Source organism: Melanostigma gelatinosum (genome assembly GCF_949748355.1).
Source record: "Melanostigma gelatinosum genome assembly, chromosome: 6".
Lineage (NCBI taxonomy): Eukaryota > Metazoa > Chordata > Actinopteri > Perciformes > Zoarcidae > Melanostigma > Melanostigma gelatinosum.
Genome location: NC_136639.1, coordinates 3683453 through 3707841, shown reverse-complemented (window position 1 = coordinate 3707841; position 24389 = coordinate 3683453). Strand labels below are relative to the sequence as shown.

Here is a 24389-nt window from a genome sequence, read left to right as displayed (position 1 = left end):
AAGTTATTGTAATAACTTGTTTGACATTTGTCTTTGATATTTTCTTGAATAGTTTGATCTTTGATAGAGTAATGTGGGTTTATTAACCCTAAATTAAAAGGATTTAAGTTATAACAACAGAAATGTGCTTAAATATATTTTTACATTTATATAACTGCATGTACAATATTTTTACACTTGAACAAACAATAATCAAATGCAGAGACAGTTATTTACCAACATGTTAGGAGTAGTTACATTTACACCGTCTTACATTACAACCGGCCTACAACCGGGCGACCGTGATGCTGATGTGGCCCGGAGTGAAAATGAGTTTGAGACCCCTGTTATAAACCAATGTTTGACTTTTCTGGAGATTTTGATAATTTATTGATGTGCTCTCAGACTTTATAATTTAATAATAAAAAATATTGTACCAAATGTAATCAATTGGAATCCTCAACATCCTTCAGTGTGTCGTGGACATCTTTTTTTATAAACATTCTTTTCCAAGAAAATCATGTGTCAAGCGACATTATTGTCTTGTTTAGTCTTCTTAACAGTTTATTCAACTTATTTATGTTCTGTGCAAATGATCTGTTCTCCCTATAGTCCTCTCTGAGAGCAAAGCTTCAGACAGTATACAGGTGTAATATTCTGTAGATAGTATAGCAGATGTACTTTGTACCTTCTTTCTTTTAAAGGTACGAGACAAACAAACCAAATCACATGGAGGATTTTCTCTTTTTGGATTTGTTTATCTCATTTTTCATGGTTCAGCTCCTCTAACATTCATGGGATTGTATTTTTTTCCGCCCATCTTTTTTTACTTTACTGGGAATTAAATGGACAATTGTAGAAGTTATTGTATGTTGCCTGTAAATATTTGAAAGTTTCAAACTTTCTCACACAGAAAAATGATGAATTACTATTATATTATTGGAGGGTTCAAAGCGAATGTCTTGTTCCTGGGTTAAAGCAGTGTGTGGTCAAATAAAGTAGAAGTATCAAGTAGCAGAATAAGGTAAGTACTCGAGTAAAGTATTCATTTGTGGAAAATACAATACGTTAAGTACATTTACTCAAGTACTGTATCTAGGTACATTGTGCGGTATGACATATTTACATGTTTGATTGCTAATGAATATTAGTGTTACAGGGTTTTTGCACAGGGATGGTTTCTGACTCTGTATTTAAATACTTGAGTTTTAAGTAAATGTACTTAATTACTTTCCATTAAGGCAAAACAGCATCTGGAGAGGATGCAATAAAATACTTTTTATGACAGACAAAGACAAAGCTTAACATTTCTGTTCACCACACTAGTGCTGCGCTCTGGTGCCCACCAGGGGGCAGTAAAGACACTGAAATGTAAAGAAAGAAGAAGAAGAAGAAGAACACCGCTAAGTCACTTCCGGGTCAAACACCGGTGATTAGAATTTTGTCTGGAAACGAAACTGTCGAGAGCAGCGACGACTTTGATGACATGGCTTGAGCGAGTTTACAGAGAGAGTCGTGTTATAACAGGTGAGCATATGTATGAACTTATCATAATTATAATGTCCGGTAACGTCACAATTGTTATTATACACACAAGGCCACGAGAGGACGGTTTTAAAGTCGCCGGCTAGCTAGTTAGCTAACGTTAGTTAACTTAACGTTAGCTAACTAATCAGAGTGTCTGTGTGTAGCTTACAAGCTAACAGGAGCTCCCTTTGATTCAGCTGTTTAGACTCTGTTACCTGCGAATCTGTCAGTAAGTCATAATGTAACGTTAAAGGAGAATTGTCTCTACAGATTATAAAAATGCAGTTAATGTACAAGTATGTGACCACGGTACTGACATCTAGTTAATGTACACTATGTGACCACGGTACTGACATCTAACGTTAGTTAATAATTACAAGTATGTGACCACGGTACTGACATCTAGTTAATAATGTACAAGTATGTGACCACGGTACTGACATCTAGTTAATGTACAAGTATGTGACCATGGTACTGACATCTAGTTAATGTACAAGTATGTGACCATGGTACTGACATCTAGTTAATGTACAAGTATGTGACCATGGTACTGTTGTTGATTAAAAACATTAGACTAGATTAGATTAAATTTACTGTCACTGCAAAGAGTACACGCAATTTACTGAGACTACATCAACCAGAAGTGCAAAAAGCAGTAAATAATATACAGAATAAAATATAGTATGAGTACAATAAACACTATGGGGTATAAATACACGAGACATATACAGTATGGACAGTGTGCCCATAGTGAGCAGTGTAGATATACTAATGGATTTGTAGTACAGTGTGTAACTTAAAGAAATGCTTACAGTAGATATTATAGATTAAACAGCTGGTGGTATGATTAGGTGTATACACTATAGATCCGATATACTGTACAATACTCAATGGACATCCAATTGAGAAACTATTAACTAGCAACAAATATAAATTATATACCTTTTAAACACCTACAAGTCTGCTGAAATGACCAATATTGCTGTGATTTAATAGAGAAACTAGAGAGGGAGGAGCCATGGCCTGCGCCCGAGTGCCACTGGATGAGCAGCAGGTGACCGAGCTGGGCCCGCTGGGGAAAGAGAACACGCTGCCTGCACTGGTGAGTCAAACCTCCTCTTTTTAAACAGAAAATGCACTCAATCATCAGTGTGTGGTTCTCCAGGAATCACCAGACTTGCCTCTCACAAAGACCAGTTTTCTGAGAGTCAAACCTCTGCTGCTCTCTGTTCCACATTCAGCACCCGGCCAGGAAGGAGGAGCGCTGCTTCGTGCCTTACAAACCCCCGCCAGAAGACGGCTCTCCCGCCGAGGCGGAGGAGTTTTTGGAACATGCCAAATTCATCACGGAGGACCTGGACTGGCTGCTTGCACTGCCCCATGACAAGTTCTGGTGTCAGGTGAGAGGCTGGTAATCTGCAAACATCTCTCTGAGCCACAAAGAAAGAAATGTAAATGAATGAAAACACACTGTAGATTCAGATGTTTCCCGTCTCCTCCACCAGGTGGTGTTCGATGATTCTCTGCAGAGGTGCCTGGACTCGTACCTGCACCACGCTCCTCGCGGCCTCGACCTCGCCGCCCTGCCCTCCTCTCCGGCGGTGGTCGACATGCAGCGCTGCGTCCACAGGGCCGTCTTCCTGACCTTCCTCCGGATGGCCACACACAAGGAGTCCAAGGTAGGAGCAGTATCCAAATATGAACTCGAGAGAGGGAACAATGCTCTACTCATCAGACGTACCAGTTATTGTTTGCATAATCAAATGAGTACACAGCCCAAGTACACAGCCTTCACATGCTGTTGAACCGGTTGCTTTGTGCTCCTCTTTCACAGGAGAGCTTCCTCACCCCGGCTGTGTTTGGAGAAATTATCTATGAGAACTTCCTGTTTGACATTCCCAAAATCCTGGATCTGTGTGTGCTCTTTGGAAAGGGCAACAGCCAGCTGCTGAACAAGATGATCGGTGAGCTGTTTCTAATCATTACGGATGTTGTTATGTATGTTGATGACTTAAATGGAATATTTTGTGATTAGAATGTGGAGTGAAGATTGGTGGTTTTTAATGTGTGTCGTCACTATTTGTTAACTTTCATAACGATGTATTTCTTTTAGAGAATATCTTTACCCAGCAGCCGTCTTACTACGTCGACTTGGATGAGACGGTTCCCACTGTGTTACAGGTGAGATCATATTTAAAAAGTGTAAGACTGGTAAAAGATATTAAGGGGTGATTTAAAGACACACCGATGATATATCGTCTCCTCTCTCCTTTCCTTCTCTTCCCTCCTCAGGTGTTCGACACCATCCTGGGTAAGTGTGGTCTCTACTGTGAGGGAGCCGCCGCCATGGAGCCGATGAAGCTGAACTCACAGAAACAGCGCACTGCCATGACCATGAGCCAGCAGGTCAGACCAACACGCACATCTACAGACATCAACAGCATGCAGGGCTTAACAAAACAGGCTGCTCTGGTGACAGTGATTATTCAGATATAACTTGATTTATTATCGCAACACACGGAGGACATTTTTCTGCTTCAAGCCTCGATAAATAAATCAGGCTTTCCTTCGGAACTCGTTAGTAATCTGTTTTTACACGTAATAATTCAAAAGGTTGGCGTCGCTGACCTCTTCTCCAAGGGTTATAATTTCATTCTGTTGTAGATGTGTAGTTTGTCCACAAGTTATAGAAGAGTCTTCAAATCCAGGCGCTGAATGGGTCGAACATGTCACCATTTAATATCTTATATTCAATTCAGAAAATGAGTTAAACCTTCTGTTTAAAAGGTTTTAAATCCGAGTTGATGAAGATGTGAAATGTTATATTTGGATATTCAGTTATCTGGTTTGCTGACGGTGACGGGAACGCTCAGTGGTTTTATCTGCTTCACGTAGGGCTGGGCGATAAATCGATTTAATCGATTAATTCGAATGTGTGCTTTAAGGCGATGTGTTTTATTGAAAATCGAGAAAATCGCCCCCACCCCTCCCCCCCGTTGGGCTCCCGTAGTAGAGTGCGCGCGCATTGTTTACAAACGAAAACAATGGCGGCCAGCAGTGAAGCTCTCGTTCATAAGAGAGGGAAGAATGTGTCTTCGGTAGTCTGGAAATGGTTCGGGTTCGTGTCATCTGACACAGAACAAACAGCACCACGATGTAAGGTCTGTCTAAAAGCTATTGCTACAAAATCAAGCAGCACAACAAATTTAATGCAGCACCTCAAACAGAGGCATGCCGCCGAGTGGGAGAGGTGTTGTTGCCCTGAGGAGGGAGCAGGACCGCGGGAGCACAAGCGCCGCCGCCGCCGCCGCCGCCACCTCACAACAACAACCCAGCATTTTGGAGACATTCACCAACTGTACTCCGCATGAGAAGAAGAGTGCCCGGTGGAAAGCCATCACGGATGCAGTCGCGATGTATATCGCAAAAGATATGGTGCCCATATACACCGTGGAAAAGCCGGGGTTTATTCACCTTCTCAAAGCTTTGGACCCCAGATACGTGCTACCAAGCCGTAAACATTTTTCTGACGTTGCCTTGCCTCGGCTGTACAATAGTACACGCCAAAGGATTTCTGCGGAGCTGGAGGGGATGTCATTCTACTCCGCAACAACTGACCTGTGGTCCAGCAGGTTGACCCAGACACCGATCCACTTGACTGGTAGAAGCGTCACCAACTTAACTTTCCAAGGCTAAGTACTTTAGCAAAGAAATACCTCTCTGTGCCAGCTACAAGTGCCCCCTCTGAGAGGCTTTTCAGTGTGTGGGAGGGCATTGTTACATGCCACCGTGCATGCCTGAAGCCAGAGGTAGTAGACAGGCTTGTCTTCCTGGCAAAAATATTTAGAAAAAACATGCACTACTGTTTAATACTGTTGGTTATGTTGTGAATGCACTTGATTTTGTTTACATGCACTTATTTACTGTGCAAAATATGTTATGTTGATGTTAGATCAGATGTTGCACTTTTGAAAATGTGAATGTTAAAGGGTCACATACATTTTATTTCATGCTGTGTTTGTATCAGTGTATTCAGTTAGAAAAGCTTACTGTAAAAAGTTACATTTGCACAGTTGTTTACAATGGAAGGCTACTATTTAATGCCATTTAATGTTATGTTTAATTTAATTTTATATTTAAATGATTCAGGCAAACAAAAGAGTGACCAAATACTTTTTGTATACTACAGGCACCTTTCTACAATGTTCAGGTTTTGTTTGCACTTTATTTTTATCAACCTACTTGGGAAAATCATCACAAAATAAAAGAAAAAAATGTTTTCAACAGCTTCTGTCATCTGCAAAAAATTTTGGGGGAAAAAAATCGATTTAAATCGTGAATCTGATTTTTTGTAAAAAAATCGGAGATTTTTTTTTTAGGCCATATCGCCCAGCCCTAGCTTCACGTCTTTGATCGTGTTTGTGTGTTTTCTTCTTCAGGATCTCGTAGATCTGGTTCTGTACCTGTGTGACTCCACCACCACCATCCATGCCTTCCTGGACATCTTCCCCGCCGCCTGCTCCAGCTTCCACTCCCACGGTTTCCTCAGCAGGTAGAAGTACACACATGAAGTGTAACTGTCGCTATCGCAGCTATATACCTCCGGAAGAAGCTTCTCGTGATCGGTTTTTGTTTTTGTCTCCTGACAGACTGACCTCGTTTTATGAGACCGCTGTGCCTGACCTCGAGAACGCGGTGAGGAAGAGAAACTTTGACGATAAAGGGTGAGTTTCTGATGAATTTAACACTTTAAAAAGGCCAAAAGATTGAGACCCACTCGATGAATACCTTAATGAATGAAATCCAAACCCTCCTTTAGTCTTCAGGAGGACTTGTGGAAGAGGTTGTCCCACTCCTGTCGTAAGATAGTGGAGATGGCTCACCTGCTGCTGCACCACACCTGCCTGCAGCCGATCCTGGAGGGGTGAGGCGTCCACACTCTCATCGTGCATCTTAACAGGATTGGCATAACGCACACACGCAAATGAATCCTGCTGGATGTTGTTGCCTTGCAGGGGAGAAAACATGCAAACCTTTGCAGAGGAGCTCCTACAACATTTCACGTCTTTTTTACCTGAGAAAAGGTAAAACTCCTGCTTGAGATCTGGGGTCACCGCCGAGGCTCTGGGGGGGGGGGGGGGGCTTGTTTGTTAGTGATTTTTCTTTTTAAGTGCAATGACAAAGTGCATGAAGAGGTTTCTTCTGTCCCCTCAGGTTCTTGTCGGACTATGATGAGCAGTTCTCCATCGCAGACGACATCAGCCTCCTCCAACAGGCCCTCCCTCTCATGTATCCTTCTCACGCTTAAAGCAGGAACTCTAACAACAGACTTCATGGCTTAAGGCCCAAACACGCTGAAAGCGTCTGACGTTTCAAATAGACCAACATGCAACAAAAGCGTAATGAACTCAAACTGCTTTGAAGCCTCTTCACAGACGCAGTGACCTTTTCTTCTGCCTTCAGTGTTCCTTTGCAGGGAGCTTCACTGAATAAAGAGCGAAAGAGGAAACTATTTTGTGAAAGAAATAAAGTATTACTACGGTCGCTTTCACCTGTTGTCGGTAGCAGACTATAATGTCTATTATTAGTCGTTTCATCTCCTTAACCGCCTGCTTCCCTCAGCGATGAGACCAGGACGTCCTACCTGCTCCAGGGGGTGGAGAGCGCCTGGGACAGCGTGGGGCGACGGAGACCGCACAGCCAGACTCGGCATCAGCGAGCAGCGGGCGGTGCTGCTGCCGCCTCCACCTCCTCCTCATCCGGCTTTAAATTTCAGGAGGAGAGAGAAACAGAAGGAGGAGAGAGTCTGAGGGGAGCAGAGGCCATGTTGGATGTTCCCCGAAAAGGAAACCATGTGAGTTCTGTGATTAATACAGCTAATTTAATACGTTTCTATGAGTGTCCTGTATTTATTATAAGCAGTTAGTTGAGGGAGTTTTCGCAGATAATGTCATAATGTTTGCTTAAAATGTGAGGCTAAAGTTAATCGCTTTGTCTATAAAATATAACAAAATAGTGAGAAATTCCTGTCGTAGTTTCCCACATCCATATATATATGTCTGTGATCGTCAGGGCGCCGGCTGTGCGGTGAGCGAGGCGGAGCTCGAGTCTCTGCTGTCGTGTATCAGGGAGCTGCTGCCGGATCTGGGCGAAGGCTTCCTGCTGGCCTGCCTGCAGGAGTACGGCTACAGCTCTGAGCTGGTCATCAACAACATCCTGGAGGACCGGCTGGCCCCCAACCTGGACAAGATGGACCGGGCCATGCCGAGGTGAACACACACACACACACGCGGATGGCCTTTACATATAAAGTTAATATTTAACGTTAAATATGATGACAGACATTCAAAGCTTCATAAGCAAACCTCAATAGCAGCTTTAAATGTAAAGAAAATGCATTTTTGCTGCAGCTATACTATACAGATGATCTGTGGTATGAGAAGAGTGGATAGTACTGAAGTTAAGGGTGAGTCGGCCATCTTTGACCCCGCTCTTCTTCTGCCCCTTTAGGCCAGTGAAGGAGGAGCTTCCAGATGTTCTGAATGTCAGATCCAACGTGTTTGACGACGATGAGTTTGACGTTTTCCGCAGAGACCAGGTGGACATGTCTCGCATCTGGAAGGGCAGGAGGTAAGAGCAGGAGTAAAGACTTACCTGATGTGCTAATAAACATCCTGCTCAAACTGTTTAATAGAAGCCGAGTGGGACGTTCAGATCCTCTCAAAAACCTGATTTAAAACCATTTACAAACCGCACATCTACTTGTGTGTAAAGACGGTGAAGGGCAGGTGAGACTGCCTGAGCTCAGGTGTAATCTTCTTGTTGTCTTCCTCTTGCAGGAAAGGGGAGAGCGCTCAAGAGCTGCTGAACGACAAGCAGCACATAGCGGAGCAGAAAGCTCGATACCGGGCCTACGAGACGGTGGTGGACGAGGTGGTCATTGAACCCGGGGACAGTGCAGAAGCCTACGACCTGGACGCCTACGACGACGAGTACGACGACACGTATGACATGAGCCAAGTGGGAGCCAACGACCTGGATGGAGACAGCTTACTGAGCAGAAGGTAAATCACTCACACTTATAATTAAAAGGTGGCTGATCATATGAAAGTAAAGATTTCAAACCCAGCTGGAGAACTTTAAGCTCTGTGTTCATGACACGTTTTTCATTTTGACAGGATGCTTTTTAAATTTGGAATATGCGATTCTTGTGGTGGATTGCTAATTATTCAGAGTACTTGTTCTCGTTTTATTTGCAGGCCTTTCACGGTTCCACAGATCCTGAGGAAAGGGAACAAACCGGAGCTGGAGGAGGAGGGTGAAGATGAAGAGGAAGAGCCGCTACAGGTACTGAATCGCTCCAAAACAGGAGATCCAGCATCACGGAGGAAAAACATTTCAATGCAAAATATTGACTTTACTTGTTTTAACCAGTGTAGCTGTTTACTCCTACTGGATTATTATGCACGTAGTTTAAACGAAGACCGTTTTAGAAATATACGTGTTTTATACATAACTGTTATAAACTGGTAAAAGTGTGAGCTTATAATTAACTATTTAATAATGATCAGAAATGCTAAAACAACTTGTACTTGTGATTATCTTAACGTCATCAGTAGTAATAGATTACAATTGCACATTTAGACCATTTTACCAGCTGTAAGCTTTGTAATCCTTCAGGTTCTTGGAGTCTTTTTAAATCAATGTTTTGTTCTTCATGTGTTAACAATGTGAATCCATTGTATTTCAGAACAATGTGAACAGGGACCAGTTTGTTCAGGACCCGGCTCTGCTGAGGGAGAGGGCTGAAGCTAGAAGAGCTGCCATGCATCAAAGGAAAGGGTGAGACGCTCTCACTCTGTCCTCCTGCGTTTCCTTCAGGAGGACAGAGTTCATGTTCACAAGCAGCGCGACGTGTTTCAGACTCCAAACATCTGCTTTTAGTGTCACAGTATAGTACGGCATTAAAATGTCTGAAGTGAGACTTAGTCATAGGACACTGTACTGTGACTGCAATAAAAAGTCAGAGTCCAGAATGTCTTGGGTGTTGCAGGACGTCCGCTGATCTTTTGTTGCCTTCTCTTCATCGTCTCTCTCTCTTCCAGTTTCCGGCCGGAGCAGCGTCCTCCCAGCAGCGTGGTGGGTCAACCCAAAGGCCACGGACAGAACCTGGACACATTGCTGGACCGACGCAAGAAGGAGGCCAACAAGAGCCGCGGGGCGAACCACAACCGCCGCAACATGGCCGACCGCAAGAGGAACAAAGGCATGATCCCCTCGTGACCGGCGTGACGACCCGCTGCTCGAAACAAAAGCGACTGACGGAGCCGGTGAAGGGACAGAACAACGGGGGCTCGGCTGTTTGTCTGGTTTACATTTGTCCCCACAAACACAAAGCCACCGTGTTCGCTTGAAGGAAAAAGGCACAGAAGGTGTCGAGCTGTTGATGAAAAGTTGCTTTAGTTTACACACTTGAGATCGGATGTTGCCGAGCAGCTTGAGACTCTAAACATCTGCTTTTAGGGATCGGGCCTCAAGGAGTTTCTTTTCTTAGCTCATTAAAAAAAAAAAAAAGTCGTGAGTGAGAGCCGGAGACCGAGGACAAAGAATAAGACCTTTATTTTTTGCCAAGTAACAAATCAGTTTATTATTAAGATGTTTCTGTGACATCATCATCGAATAGACAACATAGGAATAAAAGGAAGCAACATCCAGGTGTTTTGCTGGGAGAGACTGTGGTTCCTTCTGTAGCTGGAGGAACAATGAACAGACCTCAGCGGCAGACTGCGCGTCCTGTATGAGCAGCTCGTGGAGAAGCCGGCTCCCACCGCTGTTGTCCGGCCTTCAGTAACAGATCAGACGTGGCGTTTGGCAGCCCGTGCTGTACGGAGGCGAGGAGGAAACCTCCGACATGTCGCCATGCACAGACTATCTTCTACAAAGAGAACAGATCTATCAGAGCATTTTGTAACAAAAAAAAACAAAGCACATGTAAGTGCTTCTTGGAGTTGATGTTGCAAAAATGAAAACATGAAATAAATACAATAACACTTTGTTTTTGACATCCTTTGAGTCGTCACTGACAAAAATGTCTTTTTCCTTTCACAGTAAAGTGAAGATGCTTCAGAGTACGGCTGCACAGAAATCTACAATTTACACTGGTGTAGAATTTTACTGTATGTAAAAATACAGTTATACTTTTCTATTTTAAGTCTAATTAGCTTTCGTGCCAACAGTTGGATGAGATGACTCATGTCTACATCAATATGAAGCACACATTTCACTGCCCCTGATCCAAGATGTTAAGTACAAATCGAATCACTCAGGTTGTTACTGTTCAGCCGTACGTCAGAAGACACGTTCACCTGATGAATGAGACGACCACCTGTTTGAATATTAAATTAAAACTGGTTTTGACTTCCTTCACACAGACCGTCTAAAAGGAAATAAGCAGATAAATATAATCAGAGGCTGAAAGTCCAGCTGACTGAAATGTTCACCACCTGTTTGAAATCTCTTTCAAATATAGTTTAAAACTGCAGCTGCTGTAACATTCACAGCTAAAGTATGAATAAGGTGCGTTTGTTTTCTTTCACTCTGCAGTGAAGTCATGTTAAGGACAAGTGCAAACATTGTATCCACATCTGCTACCACCGGTAGTTACATCTGGACTACAACTATTAAACCTCAATAAATAGCAAGCTATGAGTTTGGACACTAGATAAAAGCACGTTTTAGCTCCGTTAATAAGTTATTGACATCGTTCGGCCCTAACGTGACTGACTGGTGCATCAGGACGTCCCACGTTGACCCGTAAAGCTTTGAATGCGGGAACATGTGACTCGGGAGGACTCGCTCACGTTATCAGCTTTAAAAACTGAAAGTCTCTGTTTGTGTGAAGAGTCACATGTTCACCGCTCTCGATCAAAAAAAACAAATTTAAATAAAGTGTACAGTAACATGATCCCAGGAAGAAGTACTGTTTACACACAACAGTACTCGTACAGTACTTCACAGTATTGTGTTCACGCTACCGCCGCACGTCTCTGAGACTCTGTTGCAACCACCCGAAGAAGGTCAGGTGTCAAGAGTCTGACCCCTCCACGGTCCGGCTGGCCGACCAGCTGCTGTGAATGAGTTTATATTTGCTTCTAAATCCCGTTAGCCGGTAAGAGGAAGCGGCGAGTTCTCAAAGGTCAGAGTCACCGAGGGAGAGACGAGACTTTCACAGAGCGTCAGCGGCGATGGAGGCGAGGCGACCGTTAACTATCTCTGCGAACGCTGCCTGGAGAGAAGAAGAAGAAAAAACAATGACTCAATTTCCTGATGACACAATAAGTTTTTATAATGTACCAATATGTTTTGTAAAATGATGTATGTAAAACTTTACGACATACAATACTATGACTTTTTTGTGACATTTTAAAAAATGAATTTTTGGAGATATTTTACATGACATATGCTGTAACTTTTTTGTGATATTTGTTACAAAATATTAATAGATATATTTTATAGATATATTTGATGCACACAAACACCCCTTTGCATATTGACTGGTATTTTATTATTATATACAAAATATTAATATATATTTTATTATATATATAATAATAAAATACTATTTTATTTTGACAATTTCCATGATATATACAATGAGTTTTTTTTTACAATTCTTTGACATTATGACATACTATACTATGACTTTTTTTAAGATATAATACATTATTCACAACATACGCACACAACTATGACTTTTGCATAACATAAAAAAGTCTATACTATAATATGTCATAACAGATATAGTTTAGCATGCCAGAAGAAAGAATCATAGCAGAGTAAGGCTTAAAAAAAAGTCATAAAAAAGTAAAAAATAAAGTAATCATATACTATGCCATTACAAATATCCAGAACAGTATAGTATGTCATAATACATTCTTAAAGATATCATTGCATAGTATGTCATAATAAATGTCATGAAAAAGTAGCAGCCACAGGTAATGACAGCTGCTCTGGTGCTGTTGGAGAACCTCACTGATGTGACACCGTCTATAAAACGTCTTCGTTGCTGTTCGTCTCATCGATGGGCCTAATGAGCGGCAGAGCGGTCACCACAGTCAATATGCAAAGGGGTGTTTGTGTGCATCAAACGTCAACAGACAGTGATGTGTAAGTGAACTCACCGAGGATGCTGCGTTTGCACAAAGGACAGGTGTGATGCAGCAGCAGCCAGGGGTCGACGCAGTCTCTGTGGTACTCATGACGACACGGCAGCACCCGGAGACACTGGGACCGCAACACAGGACACGTTACAGCGTGCATCATTCACTGCAGAATCACCGGTCCTGCACACAGACTGTCTGTCTCACTAACTTTTTCATGACAAAGGCAGAGAAACCAAACCAGTGGCAAGATGTACACGAGTAAGAGTCTTTTTCACGTGACATTACCGCTTGCTCTACTGAACTCAACCTGGGAATCGATACAGCCAAGTCTAAATCGGAGCTTGTGTGTACGTGGGCGTGTTGTCCGACCTGGTTGTTGTTGAACGGCTCCAGACAGACGGCACAGTTGTCCGTCTCGGCCGGCTGGGACGGGTCACACCACGGTTTGGGCTGACGGTACGTTTTGGTCTTCAGGGACAGCATTCTCTTCAGGACATCCTGTTTAGGAAAGAGCTGAAGAACGCAGCACAGCAGAACTTGTTATCGAGACGGGGACCGGGGATTTGTTCCCCTCGACGCTCCACTTTACTTTCTAACAAAGATTGTGTCCACAGTGTACAAATGAACTGCCTGTGAAGTAAAAGTATGTCACAGATACAGAAGAGTAGAATAGTTTGTTCAACCTAAAATATACAAAGAGCACCTTTGAAAACTACGGGATAAAATAAACATTTGTGTTTAACAAAAAGCTGTCAGACAATAAAATATACGAATGATAAAACAGCAGTAAATGAACTCAGGTAGCAAAACCACAATGTAAAAATACTGGGATGTAAAAGCAGGCGTTAAAAAATGTTTCCTTGATTAAAGGACAAAAGTATCAAAATACACTGAAAGTAGCAAAAGCAAAATAAATAGATATGTAGAATGGAGAAATCAGAAAACTTAAATATTAAAGTAATGAGTACCTCAAAATTGTACTTAAGTACATTAAGTACAGTGCCTCAGTGAATGAACCATTGTTAGGGTGTTTACCTCCAGGTCATCGTTCCTCTGATGCTCGTGGTTCTGCCAGCGAGCCTGAACGATGACTCCTGTGCTGAGGATCAGAGCCACCAGGAGGACCGTGTCCCACAGCTGCTGCAGGTACTTCTACAGGTACACAGAGAAGAGCAGCAGTACGTCATCACCTTCACTGCTCCTCTGAAGGATCGGTCTGTAGCACCACACAACGCAGAATGTGTTTCTGGTAGGGCTGCTCAATTACTCACTAACAAGATGTTGGCTTGCCACAATTAAATGAACAGGATGAAGAAAATATCTATATTATTATTGTGTAATTAATAGTTTGTAGCATTGGTGATTATTTTGAGGAAATATAAAGTAGTCTTCAAACCCAACCGACGCTGATCTATCAGACAAAGTTCCCACTGGGGCCACTTAAATGTGTCTACAGGTACCTTAAGAAAACATGTCAACATTGCTGACGTTCGTTCGGGCTCCCCCACCTGGACCTGAGAGTTGGTCTCTCCCGTGCAGATGACCCCCTGCCACTCTCCGTAGCGGCCTCCTCTCGACCGACCGCAGCTGGACCACAGCGTGAGCGTGGCTCCCTGCCCGGACACACAGCAGCATGCGCTCACTGTCAGCTCAGCCTGTCATCTGTTCACTCACCACTGGAGGGCGCTAACAACTGAGAAACACACAGTCAGCGGACAGATCGAGGCGCTCACCAGGTTGTCCTGCAGGATCGTCTTGTATGTGATTTTTGCTGTCGCTTGAAGACCCCTGTGCAGAGAGAACTGTCATTTAGTGCGAATAGAGTTTCTCCATCACTATGGATTCATAAATAATAATAATAATATTGAATCATGTTATGATTACACTGGCTTTTTGTTTGACAATGTTCAATTCATACATATATATATATATATATATATATATATATATATATATATGTAAACATGTTGATTTTTTTTATTTAACCAAACCTTTTCACCGCCAGTGATCGAAGCTGTGGTAACACAAGTAGCTAGCCATACAAAATGAATCATTTGAAGCCGGAAATATCGGTTCAACGAGTAAGTAAACAACTCTCTCAACGTAATACGGACACATTTCAACGAGTAGTGAGGTACAGGACACAGCTGGAGCTGAAACATTGCCGTAACCTGGTCATTGTTGAGTTACTAGTGTAGAATACTGACATGCAGTGAAAGCTTTGTTTGATCTGTTGGCGGAAATCCTCACCCGAGGCAGCACGTGACACGTCATTTTAACTCGACTGATTCATAAAACAAACTGTATTTTGTTGCTTTTTAGCAGTGATGTGATGGTAAAGGTGTGTGTGGAAGTATCTGTTTCCCTGCTGGCAGTAATAAATAATAAAGTGTTCTGTACCTGAGCAGAGCTCCGATCAGCTTGGTGACGTTTTCAGATGTCTGGATCACAATGATGGGCTTCGACAGCACCTGAGACAAATCCATCTACAACAGAAACAGATGTTATGGTCCTGAATACGACCTGGACAAAGTGTCTTCAATTTTCTGCCAGCCTTTTAGTTTTTGAGGAGATTTACCTCGCTGACGGTGTTTTGGTTGAGAGCCAGAATGATGAGCGCAGACGCTCCGAGGACCAACGCTCGCTTCATCTTTAACAGAGAGGTTTGCACGTTAAGAGTGTCGTATGAATCCACATCAGTGTGAACAGAATCCACGACAGCTTTAGAGTAAGGGGAGTGTCTTACTTTATTGACCATGGCGTCAGTGAAGGACTCCTGGTTTCCGGTGGAGGCTTTGTTGTCCTCCACCTCCAGAGGCACCACCCCGATCCACAGCTCCTGCTCTTTGGTGTCCTCCTCTCCCTTTCCTCCGCTCACCTGCGTCTCCTCGTCCTCTTGAACCTGAGGACAGAATACATGCTGAACACTTGGACCTGAAAGCTGCCTTGCTAAAGGGCTCCTCGGAAAGTGTCCTTCATTTCAAAGAAAACCACCGAAATTCACTCCATTAAATCAAAAGCTAAATTCAAACCTGACAATAACAGCATGCCTGCTGCCAACCATTATACCAGGCAATATATAAACGATGAAATGATTAATTATCATGATGAAAAACCACAGTATATAAACAACATTTTAAATCTCACATTCCTGTTTACTTCTTACTGTCAGGATCATGAGTTCCACATGCAGAGATGTAAATTGATGCTCTCAAATTCAACACACACAAAGCAAATAAAATGAGGGATAACTATGTTGAATAGAAACATGGAATAAAGACAATATTGCTGTATTGTTACAATATTATGCTGCATTGTTAGACACTAAAACACATCCATGTCAGAGGCACAAAACATAAAAACATGTAGAGTATGTGAAATATATAAATCAGTCAGACAGCTAAGCAACAATAAAAGACATGCATGCATAATAAATAAATGATTCTCCTCTGACCGACTCACCAGGACCAGCTCTCCCTCAAGCTCTTCTCGGTCCTCGGAGCTCCTGCCGGACTCCTCCACCACCTCCCCCTGGAGCAGAGCGCTGACCACGGGCCGCTGCTCCAGGAAGACCTCCACCAGAGCGACCTGCTCCGCCGCGACCAGCAGCCCCTGCCACCGCAGCAGGACGAGCGGTAATGTTACCCAGAGACGGCACCAGCAGCGAGCTAAAGCCATGGCCCGAAGGAACGACGGAGAGGAAATACAGATGAAAGCGGTTATAAATACATAATCCTGGTCAATTGTTAAACGGCATTTTGCAAAAAGCTGCTATAAAAGCTGCTATAATCTCCAGTTGGCTAGCTGGACACCTCGAAGAATGTAAACAACAAAAGACAGCTTCCGGTTCACACCGGAAGTAGCGGGATGAGCATCATCTTGTATACAAAGATGGTAGAGACGCATTACTGGAAATTAAACACAATAAACACAATTGTATATAGTTGTTCTAGCTAACGTATACCCCACTGGTATACTTAAAAAAATAAGTAATCTTAAAATTCACGGTTCCTCCGTCAACATTTTAACATTTGAGCTGTTGAGTTTCTACAACCAAAGACGATATAGCAACTTGAGAGTGTACCGTCCAATACTTAATTCTTCGATTTAAAGCCGAGATTCAGACCCGCTATAAATACAGCTGGAGCGGTGTTTGGAGCCTTGAGAGCGGTGATTCACGTCTAATACCACGAGGAGTACTTAATTATCATCGTTATGTGCCGATATTTTGTGAGTCCACTCTGAAATCGACAAACTACGCGACCTGTAATTCTACCATTTCGCACCTGCGTGTTTTATCAAGTCGTCTAGTATCTAGGAAATTTGGCTAAAACAGTGACAACATATCAGTCTTTAAGCGTAGCATTGTATCTGATGGCAACAACTCAATCAAAAAAATGCAAATTGAATACCTCTTATTGTATATGCGCATGTGCATGATTTTCGGATTGAAACCAAAGATTGTCTATTGTCTTTAATCAGAGATGAATCACTCTATAGTTTGGCCACAATTTCGTCAAACGTGCTATATGCGGACCTGGACAACCGCTCCACGTTAAATCAGAGTATTTTTTATGTTCAGTGTTTGATTTATAACAATATCCCGCAGCTAGTGGGAGCACAGTGGGAGTTACTATCTTATTTAAAATAAGTACTTGATAATAAAGGATTATCTTATTTTATCTCATAAAACTACGTATGCTAGTGGATTACAAGCTAGTTTTGGAGAAGCTAGTTCTGAAAAGACTTCTCCTCGGTTTTTGGTTCCTCCTTTTTCGACACGAGTTACGCTCTTGTCCTGTCATCCTATCTTTGGCCTAGTCAGCCGGTTGGACCGGAGCTCTGTTTTAAGGGCGTTACGAGGTGTCGTGTTTACTTTTTTCACCTGCAGGAAGCTGACAACGAGGATAACGAGACACTGCAGCCGCGAATGTGCATCAACGTTGGGTGCATCAACCCCGCCTGTCAACGGTGACGGTGCTTGTTGTCTGTCTGTGGGTCCGTCTTGTCTGTTGACTCTGAAGGAGCTCCGTCTTCATCCCGCATCCTCCAGCCGCTGCAGACATGAGCGGAAGAGTCGGAGACCTCAGTCCTAAACAGGCTGAAACACTGGAGCAGGTAAAGTTAGCTATAATAATATTCATAACAATAACTGTGCTTTATACTGGGGTATCTCTAAATCTCTAGAAATTATCTTTTTTTGGTATCCCTAAGACTGTTATGTAATACTCTGTCTGGCAGCTCATTTTAACAGAGGCACTCTTTATTTGTAAATTAATAATTAGTGTTATAGATCAGCCATGACTGTCATACTAATTTTCTTCATTTTTCAATATATTTTGTATGTAAAATGTCAGAATATCGTGAAAATTGCTATTAAAATTCCCCACAGTAATAATGTATACAATGTAATATATTTAGATAGCTTGTTAGGTCCCACCAACAGTCCAAACCCCCCAAAAATGTTAATTTTCTCTCGTATAAGACAATGAAAAGCATCAAATCCTTCCATTTGAGGAGCTGAAACCAGCAAGTATTATCAAATTCATTACAGATTATTCTTTTTATCACTTCAGTAATCGATTTATTGATTAAATGTTGCATTAATAATTTCCACTGAGAATTAAGGGAAACAATAATTCAATTACATTTTAATTTACAAGTTCTCAAATTCAACGTGATGTCTTCAGATTTCTCATTATCTCCAAACAACAGTCTTAACCTAAAGATAAAACATATTTTACGATGATGTAATGTCAAAATCACCCATTTAACCCTTCGGCCTTTTGACATTTCTGCTTAATAAATGATTCAGAGACATTATATATATATATATATATATATATATATATATATATATATGGCGGCCTCATCTCACTCTGTTATTTATCAATTAAACTATTCTTTCAGCGTTATTGCATTACAATTAGGCTACTTTCTATTTAAGCCATTTAAAATGATTTTATTAGCCATTTGTTAATTAGTTGCACCGTATAAACCTGTTATAAAAGGCTGTGCTTTCAGAATATGAGTTCCTGTCCCTCATAGTTCTTGTGTTCGTCGTTCACTTCCACATTTTCATATGATTCATATGTGATGGATTGTTATGTTTGTTGTGATTGATTAAAGTTGGTCTAACTTAAGGGGAAGTCTGTTTGCTTTATGTTCACATAAGGGGAATAAACTACATAGTAACTGTGTGGACGCACCTCTCACCATTATGTTTGAAGGTTTGCTGTCGGCCTTGTGGTTCAAATGAAGGGAAATTGTAATGATACAATGATGATGATGACAGTTTTTGTCCCCGTGCACTTGACTGGCCTGATGTCAATCTCATCCAACACCTTTGCTTTGCTGCACAACAGCTCACTAATGACTCGCGCTTGTGTCTGTATGGGAGCGAATCCCTGCAGCCAGGTTAATCTTCTGGTGTAAAGTCTGAGTGGAGGCTGGTAAAGCAGCACATTAGTGCCCATGGTTGTGGAATCATTGTCATTGCGCAACATCGCATTATAATTAGTTACACGTTTCAGCAACTTTAGGAAATAAAAACCCACAAATCTGAAATGAGTGAGAGGCTTCAAACAAAGAAAAGTCCTGTATTTATTTTAATTGTTTTACCTCTCGGGTCAAAAGAACTTTAAAGATGAGGGTAAACATTTCCTTGAAAGTCTCTTCCTAGTATTGCATCCTCAGAAGCAGAACATGTTGATCACACCTCTCTTCTTCTCCCCTTCCTCACGCTACAGTTTCGAGAGCGGATACAAGACATTCTTCCTCAACTTCCTGCACAGCATGACCACTTCCTGTTACGCTGGCTCAGAGGTGAGTTTAGAAATGTAAAAAACACACCTGCAGCTTTTCCTTAACCACAGCTTGCACTCACACACAAAAAAAGAAGCAAAACCTCTCCCACAATCATTTTCCTTTATGCTAAAATGTGTGATAATTTGCCTTTTATAGTCATTTGCACGCATTCACAGAGAAAATCTGTCTGTGTCGTTGTAAAAAGCAGAAGCTGCAGTGGTTGATTACATGAAGGGACGTGATGAAACACATGTGGACACTTTGTTTGCAGCGGTTAAGAAAGAGACTCTCATGGTTTTAACACCCAAACGGGATGCTCCAAACACAACTACAAAGACCAAGCGGCTGATTATTCAGCAGCGGTTAAAACAAATCAGGAAGACGTCGGGTTTTAAACCAAATGTGAAATAGTTTTGCCAGTAAGAGCAGTACAACAGGTATTCAATTACATTATATTTGATATTTAAAAAAGGTCTAAAAGGTAACCTGGTAAACGCGTTCATACTCTGGAGGAAATGTGGAGCCAGTGATTAAAGGAGGCCTTGTCCTGATTAGTGCAGCTACAGAGGGCTAGCGCTCTGTGTGTCAGGCTAATCCAGAGCTAATCGCATTAAAGACGCACTACGGTCTGTCAGGACTCTGACTCTGCTGCAAAGCTCCAGGAACGTTTCCTCCAAAAATAAGTTTCATAAGAAGAGTTCAGAGTTGAGCGAGGGGTATTGTTCTCTTTAATGAAGCTTTACTAAACGACCACGGCGTCACAGCGAACAAACACGGACAATAAGGGGTCTGTGTTTGGTAAATGTACGCCCTGAGAGGTTCACGTTATTTCTCTTTCTCGTAAAGATGGATCCCATTCAAGCTGTGTGAGGACAGCTCAGTGCAGCTAATTGATTTGAAGCTAACGATGTATTGTATAGCCTGAGGTGGCCCACAGTGAGCACTAATGATTGACCTTAAAATAATCTAGATCAGAACAAATGTTTCGATCAAATTCAACTCTGCATTGTGTCCAAGTACAACTTGTGATTCTAAAAGTATTTGTATCTAAGAAATAGTGCCTTTTGTAATCAATGTTTGGTAAGAAGTCTTTATAAAACAGACAACTTTTACTTACATTGCTACTGTTTGCTAACTGGGGAAAGTGACTTCTACTTATATTGCTACTGTTTGCTAACTGGGGAAAGTGACTTCTACTTACATTGCTGCTCTTTGCTAACTGGGGAAAGTGACTTCTACTTACATTGCTACTGTTTGCTAACTGGGGAAAGTGACTTCTACTTACATTGCTACTCTTTGCTAACTGGGGAAAGTGACTTCTACTTACATTGCTACTCTTTGCTAACTGGGGAAAGTGACTTCTACTTACATTGCTACTGTTTGCTAACTGGGGAAAGTGACTTCTACTTACATTGCTACTCTTTGCTAACTGGGGAAAGTGACTTCTACTTACATTGCTACTGTTTGCTAACTGGGGAAAGTGACTTCTACTTACATTGCTACTCTTTGCTAACTGGGGAAAGTGACTTCTACTTACATTGCTACTCTTTGCTAACTGGGGAAAGTGACTTCTACTTACATTGCTACTGTTTGCTAACTGGGGAAAGTGACTTCTACTTACATTGCTACTGTTTGCTAACTGGGGAAAGTGACTTTTACTTACATTGCTACTCTTTGCTAACTGGGGAAAGTGACTTTTACTTACATTGCTACTCTTTGCTAACTGGGGAAAGTGACTTTTACTTACATTGCTACTCTTTGCTAACTGGGGAAAGTGACTTTTACTTACATTGCTGCTCTTTGCTAACTGGGGAAAGTAACTTTTACTTACCGGTACATTGCTACTCTTTGCTAACTGGGGAAAGTAACTTTTACTCGTCAGGGAGCTGCACCTAGAAGTCAAAATACACAGAATACATGCACACACAGAGCACAAACATTCACAGCAGGACATAGAACCATACGTAACACTGGGAAGATAAAAGCAATATCCACTTCCTGTTTTGGTTGCACACTGGTTGACGCACTTCCTTGGTGCCATAAATGAAGCCTTCATTTTTCCCGGGAGATCGAGTGAAAGCGAGGCTTTTCGATCAGGATGAAGTATTTTTGTAGGCCAACCCCCCCCCCGAAAGTTTGCATCGCGCTGGTTTCCTTGACAAAAAGCCAATAGGATTATTTATCATTGCTGAAAATGAGCTCTCTGGCGAACAAACATTTATGAAGATAATCTTCACAAATGAGCACCACATTAATGATTTTTGAAGGCTGAATTCAAATCAGCAGAAGTAAAAAGTTAACGTTTGTCTCTAAACGAACTACAACACAATTGCATGAGCGCGGGTACACACAGCGAGGCTGTAAGGGCGGACGAGTCGCTGTGATGTCATTTTGTAGTCTTATTTTACCGCTTGTTAGCAACCGCCTTTTTATAAGACACGTAAAAGCTTTTTAAATTCACCAGAGGGGATTTACTGGCGTATTTTATACATCGTAGAACAAAACATTTAAAAATCCACAGACATTATTCCAGCCATCTAACCAAAACCACATTTAAAAAGACCATTGACTTAAAGACAAGGGAACCTGAAGTGCATCAATATTTAAGAAAAGGTGTCAAGAAGTGATTTCAGGTGAACTTGTGGCTGGCAGCAGAGAGAAGGAACTCATGAATGTAGTGTATAATTCATCAGAGTTTACGATATGCCCTGAGGGAACGCGGGGCGTAGACGTTTATGTTCCCGTGTCAAGGTTTACTGTACTATTGTGAGTGAAATAATGGAAGTGAACTGTGTGTTGGATCCAGTTGGAACCTGTTTCCTGCCCACATGCGTGCAGTTTGACTTGGACTTGATCATAGACTGTACAAAATATGGACGTAGTTTCCGTGACGTCACCCGTAGGTTTCCGAAGACCTTCAATTATGCCAAACTTTAAACCTTAATATAATTTAAACCGGTCAGTTGGATAAAAATGAACCCCTCGTACAGTTGTCATCAAAGGGGATATTAGCTGTAGAGACCAAAACCATTTTTTGAAGCAGGCTGTAAACATATTGATTTATGCTGTAGACTAGAGTTTAGCCTCTGAACATCGGGGACTTTGGGGATTGACTCGTTTTCTTTGCCTCAAGTGGCCATTTGAGGAACTGCACATTTTGGGAGTTGCTGCGTTGGCTTCGTTTCTAACTGCCGGAGGTTGGCGCTTGGGGTCTTGATGCTGTGATGACATGAAATATTGTGACGTTTGTCGTCCTTTGACTTGTATATGTGTGTGTGTGTATATATAATATATTCTCTCCTGACATACATACATGGATTATAGCTGTTTTAGCTTCTTCAGCTACCTGTAGAGCACAAACGATACTATTTGTACTGCCTTTTTGGTTTTTGGTTGTTTACAACGACTAACCAAGAATGACGCCTTCACCAGATCAGTCGGGTAACAACAAGACAAACTGTTTTAATCTTTCTAAAAGTGTGAAACCTACAGAAGAACTGTCAGGGTGACCGAGTGCACCGTCCCTGCATGTTTCATGAAAGCTGAACCAGTGGCGTGTGAGATAAAACGCTGACTGGGTTTGCCCTCGTATTGCCCTCTGCTACATTATGAACCTCTATCAGTGCTTAAGATAACGTCATGCAGATCATCACGTCTTCACCTGTCGGTTATCTAAGATGGAACACTGATATGTCTGTTCTACAGCTCATATAATTACGCAAAACCTTATTATACAAAAGGAAACTGAGGTTGTGTGTGAAGAAGCTGAAGGCGATCTACCCATCCAGAGCAGCGTGTATTAGTAGTCGTTGAAACTTGCTGCTGACTCATCTAATACACAGCCTGGTCATCTGCCAGGATCTGCTCTGTGCCTTTGTAACTGAAACCGTCACCGTGTCCTAGTTAAGGTGCCCGACTGAAGCATTAGGTAGCCTGTAATCCACTGCTGGAGTAAGTTGTAAGTCTCACTTCAGTGCTTCTCCACCAGACTGCCAGCTGCAGAGATAATCACCTTAGCTGGAGAACTGAGACAGTGAAGCGTGTGTGTCCACAGTCTGGATCAGTCGTACTGACACGCTGGCTTCGGTAGGTTACAGTAGAGGAGTTCTATTCCCAGAGGGCTTCAGCTACAATTATACAATTTAAGATATTCTCTGTACAATACAATAGAAACTACTTTGCACCAGGCATTGGTGCATGTGCAAACACTACGACTAAAAAGGACACATTTCCTTTTATTCTTACATCCTTTATTTTTTTATTCCCTGTTTTTTTTTAGTATTTCTTAAAATGTGTCACTTGTAGACGGAGGTGGTACCATGTAGGCTCTTTTATAATTGTTGGCATTTATTTATTAGTTTATTCGTTTCACGTAACGTTTTAGTAATCTACTGATTGTTTCCGTTGACACCTGTTCTGTTGGTTGTCTAAGAGCTTTATTGAAGGTTTTTGACACTCCGACTCGTGCCTCAATGTACAAAACATTAAATTAAAGTCACCTAAAAATGCCTTATTCCTTGCCAGAGAAACACCAGTTTGTCACGGTTAGCCACGTGGAAAAATCCTAACCTCAGCCTCTTTTTCTCTTTTTCAGCCAGAAACTTCAACGTCCAGAAGTCGGAGGCCATGCTGCGAAAGGTAACGCGCTCAGCTTCTCTATTGAGGCGGACAGGACACATTTTTCAAGTACCTGCGTGTGTCACTCTCTTGTAGTAATTCAATACAGATCACGTCCTGAATCGAAAGCCGAAGTACAAACCCAATGCCTCCTCTTTTTACGAACTGATGCGTGTGAAAGTGCAATTAGTACCGGCACAGACTCAGCAGCTCAGGAGTGGCTGCAGATTAGAGGATAGAAAGTGAGTCATCGCAGCCTGATGAGATAAGATCCAGATAAAAAGGGATCAAGTGAGT

At 42.1% G+C, this 24389-nt stretch overlaps 3 protein-coding genes across 3 annotated transcripts in view; 2 read left to right on the top strand and 1 right to left on the bottom strand.

The window, feature by feature from the left end:
* Positions 1 to 1406: 1406 nt before the first annotated feature.
* Positions 1407 to 10561, top strand: ascc2 (activating signal cointegrator 1 complex subunit 2). Its single transcript, XM_079270370.1, has 19 exons — positions 1407 to 1506; positions 2503 to 2608; positions 2748 to 2906; positions 3012 to 3185; positions 3341 to 3470; positions 3620 to 3687; positions 3799 to 3912; positions 5946 to 6058; positions 6156 to 6230; positions 6326 to 6430; positions 6522 to 6590; positions 6721 to 6795; positions 7129 to 7360; positions 7579 to 7775; positions 8017 to 8136; positions 8346 to 8570; positions 8766 to 8853; positions 9257 to 9348; positions 9612 to 10561. Exons 2-19 carry the CDS (start codon positions 2525 to 2527, stop codon positions 9787 to 9789), a joined length of 2298 nt encoding a protein of 765 aa, XP_079126496.1. The 5' UTR covers positions 1407 to 1506; positions 2503 to 2524; the 3' UTR covers positions 9790 to 10561.
* Positions 10562 to 10674: 113 nt separating this feature from the next.
* On the bottom strand, positions 10675 to 16346 carry rnf215 (ring finger protein 215; the record flags this gene model as incomplete). The annotated part of the gene is made up of 10 exons (XM_079270371.1): positions 10675 to 11791; positions 12687 to 12789; positions 13038 to 13181; positions 13704 to 13820; positions 14177 to 14281; positions 14402 to 14456; positions 15069 to 15154; positions 15247 to 15318; positions 15415 to 15570; positions 16131 to 16346. 10 exons carry the CDS (start codon positions 16344 to 16346, stop codon positions 11769 to 11771), a joined length of 1077 nt encoding a protein of 358 aa, XP_079126497.1. The 3' UTR covers positions 10675 to 11768.
* A 1260-nt stretch (positions 16347 to 17606) lies between these two features.
* The window catches only part of LOC306778527 (SEC14-like protein 2), a 31049-nt gene continuing 24266 nt past the window's right edge, over positions 17607 to 24389 (top strand). Inside the window, exons 1-3 of the mRNA XM_079270043.1 lie at positions 17607 to 17786; positions 19418 to 19493; positions 24070 to 24113. Coding sequence (XP_079126169.1) covers positions 17733 to 17786; positions 19418 to 19493; positions 24070 to 24113 — 174 coding nt within the window. The 5' untranslated portion in view covers positions 17607 to 17732. The remainder of the gene's footprint in view (positions 17787 to 19417; positions 19494 to 24069; positions 24114 to 24389) is intronic.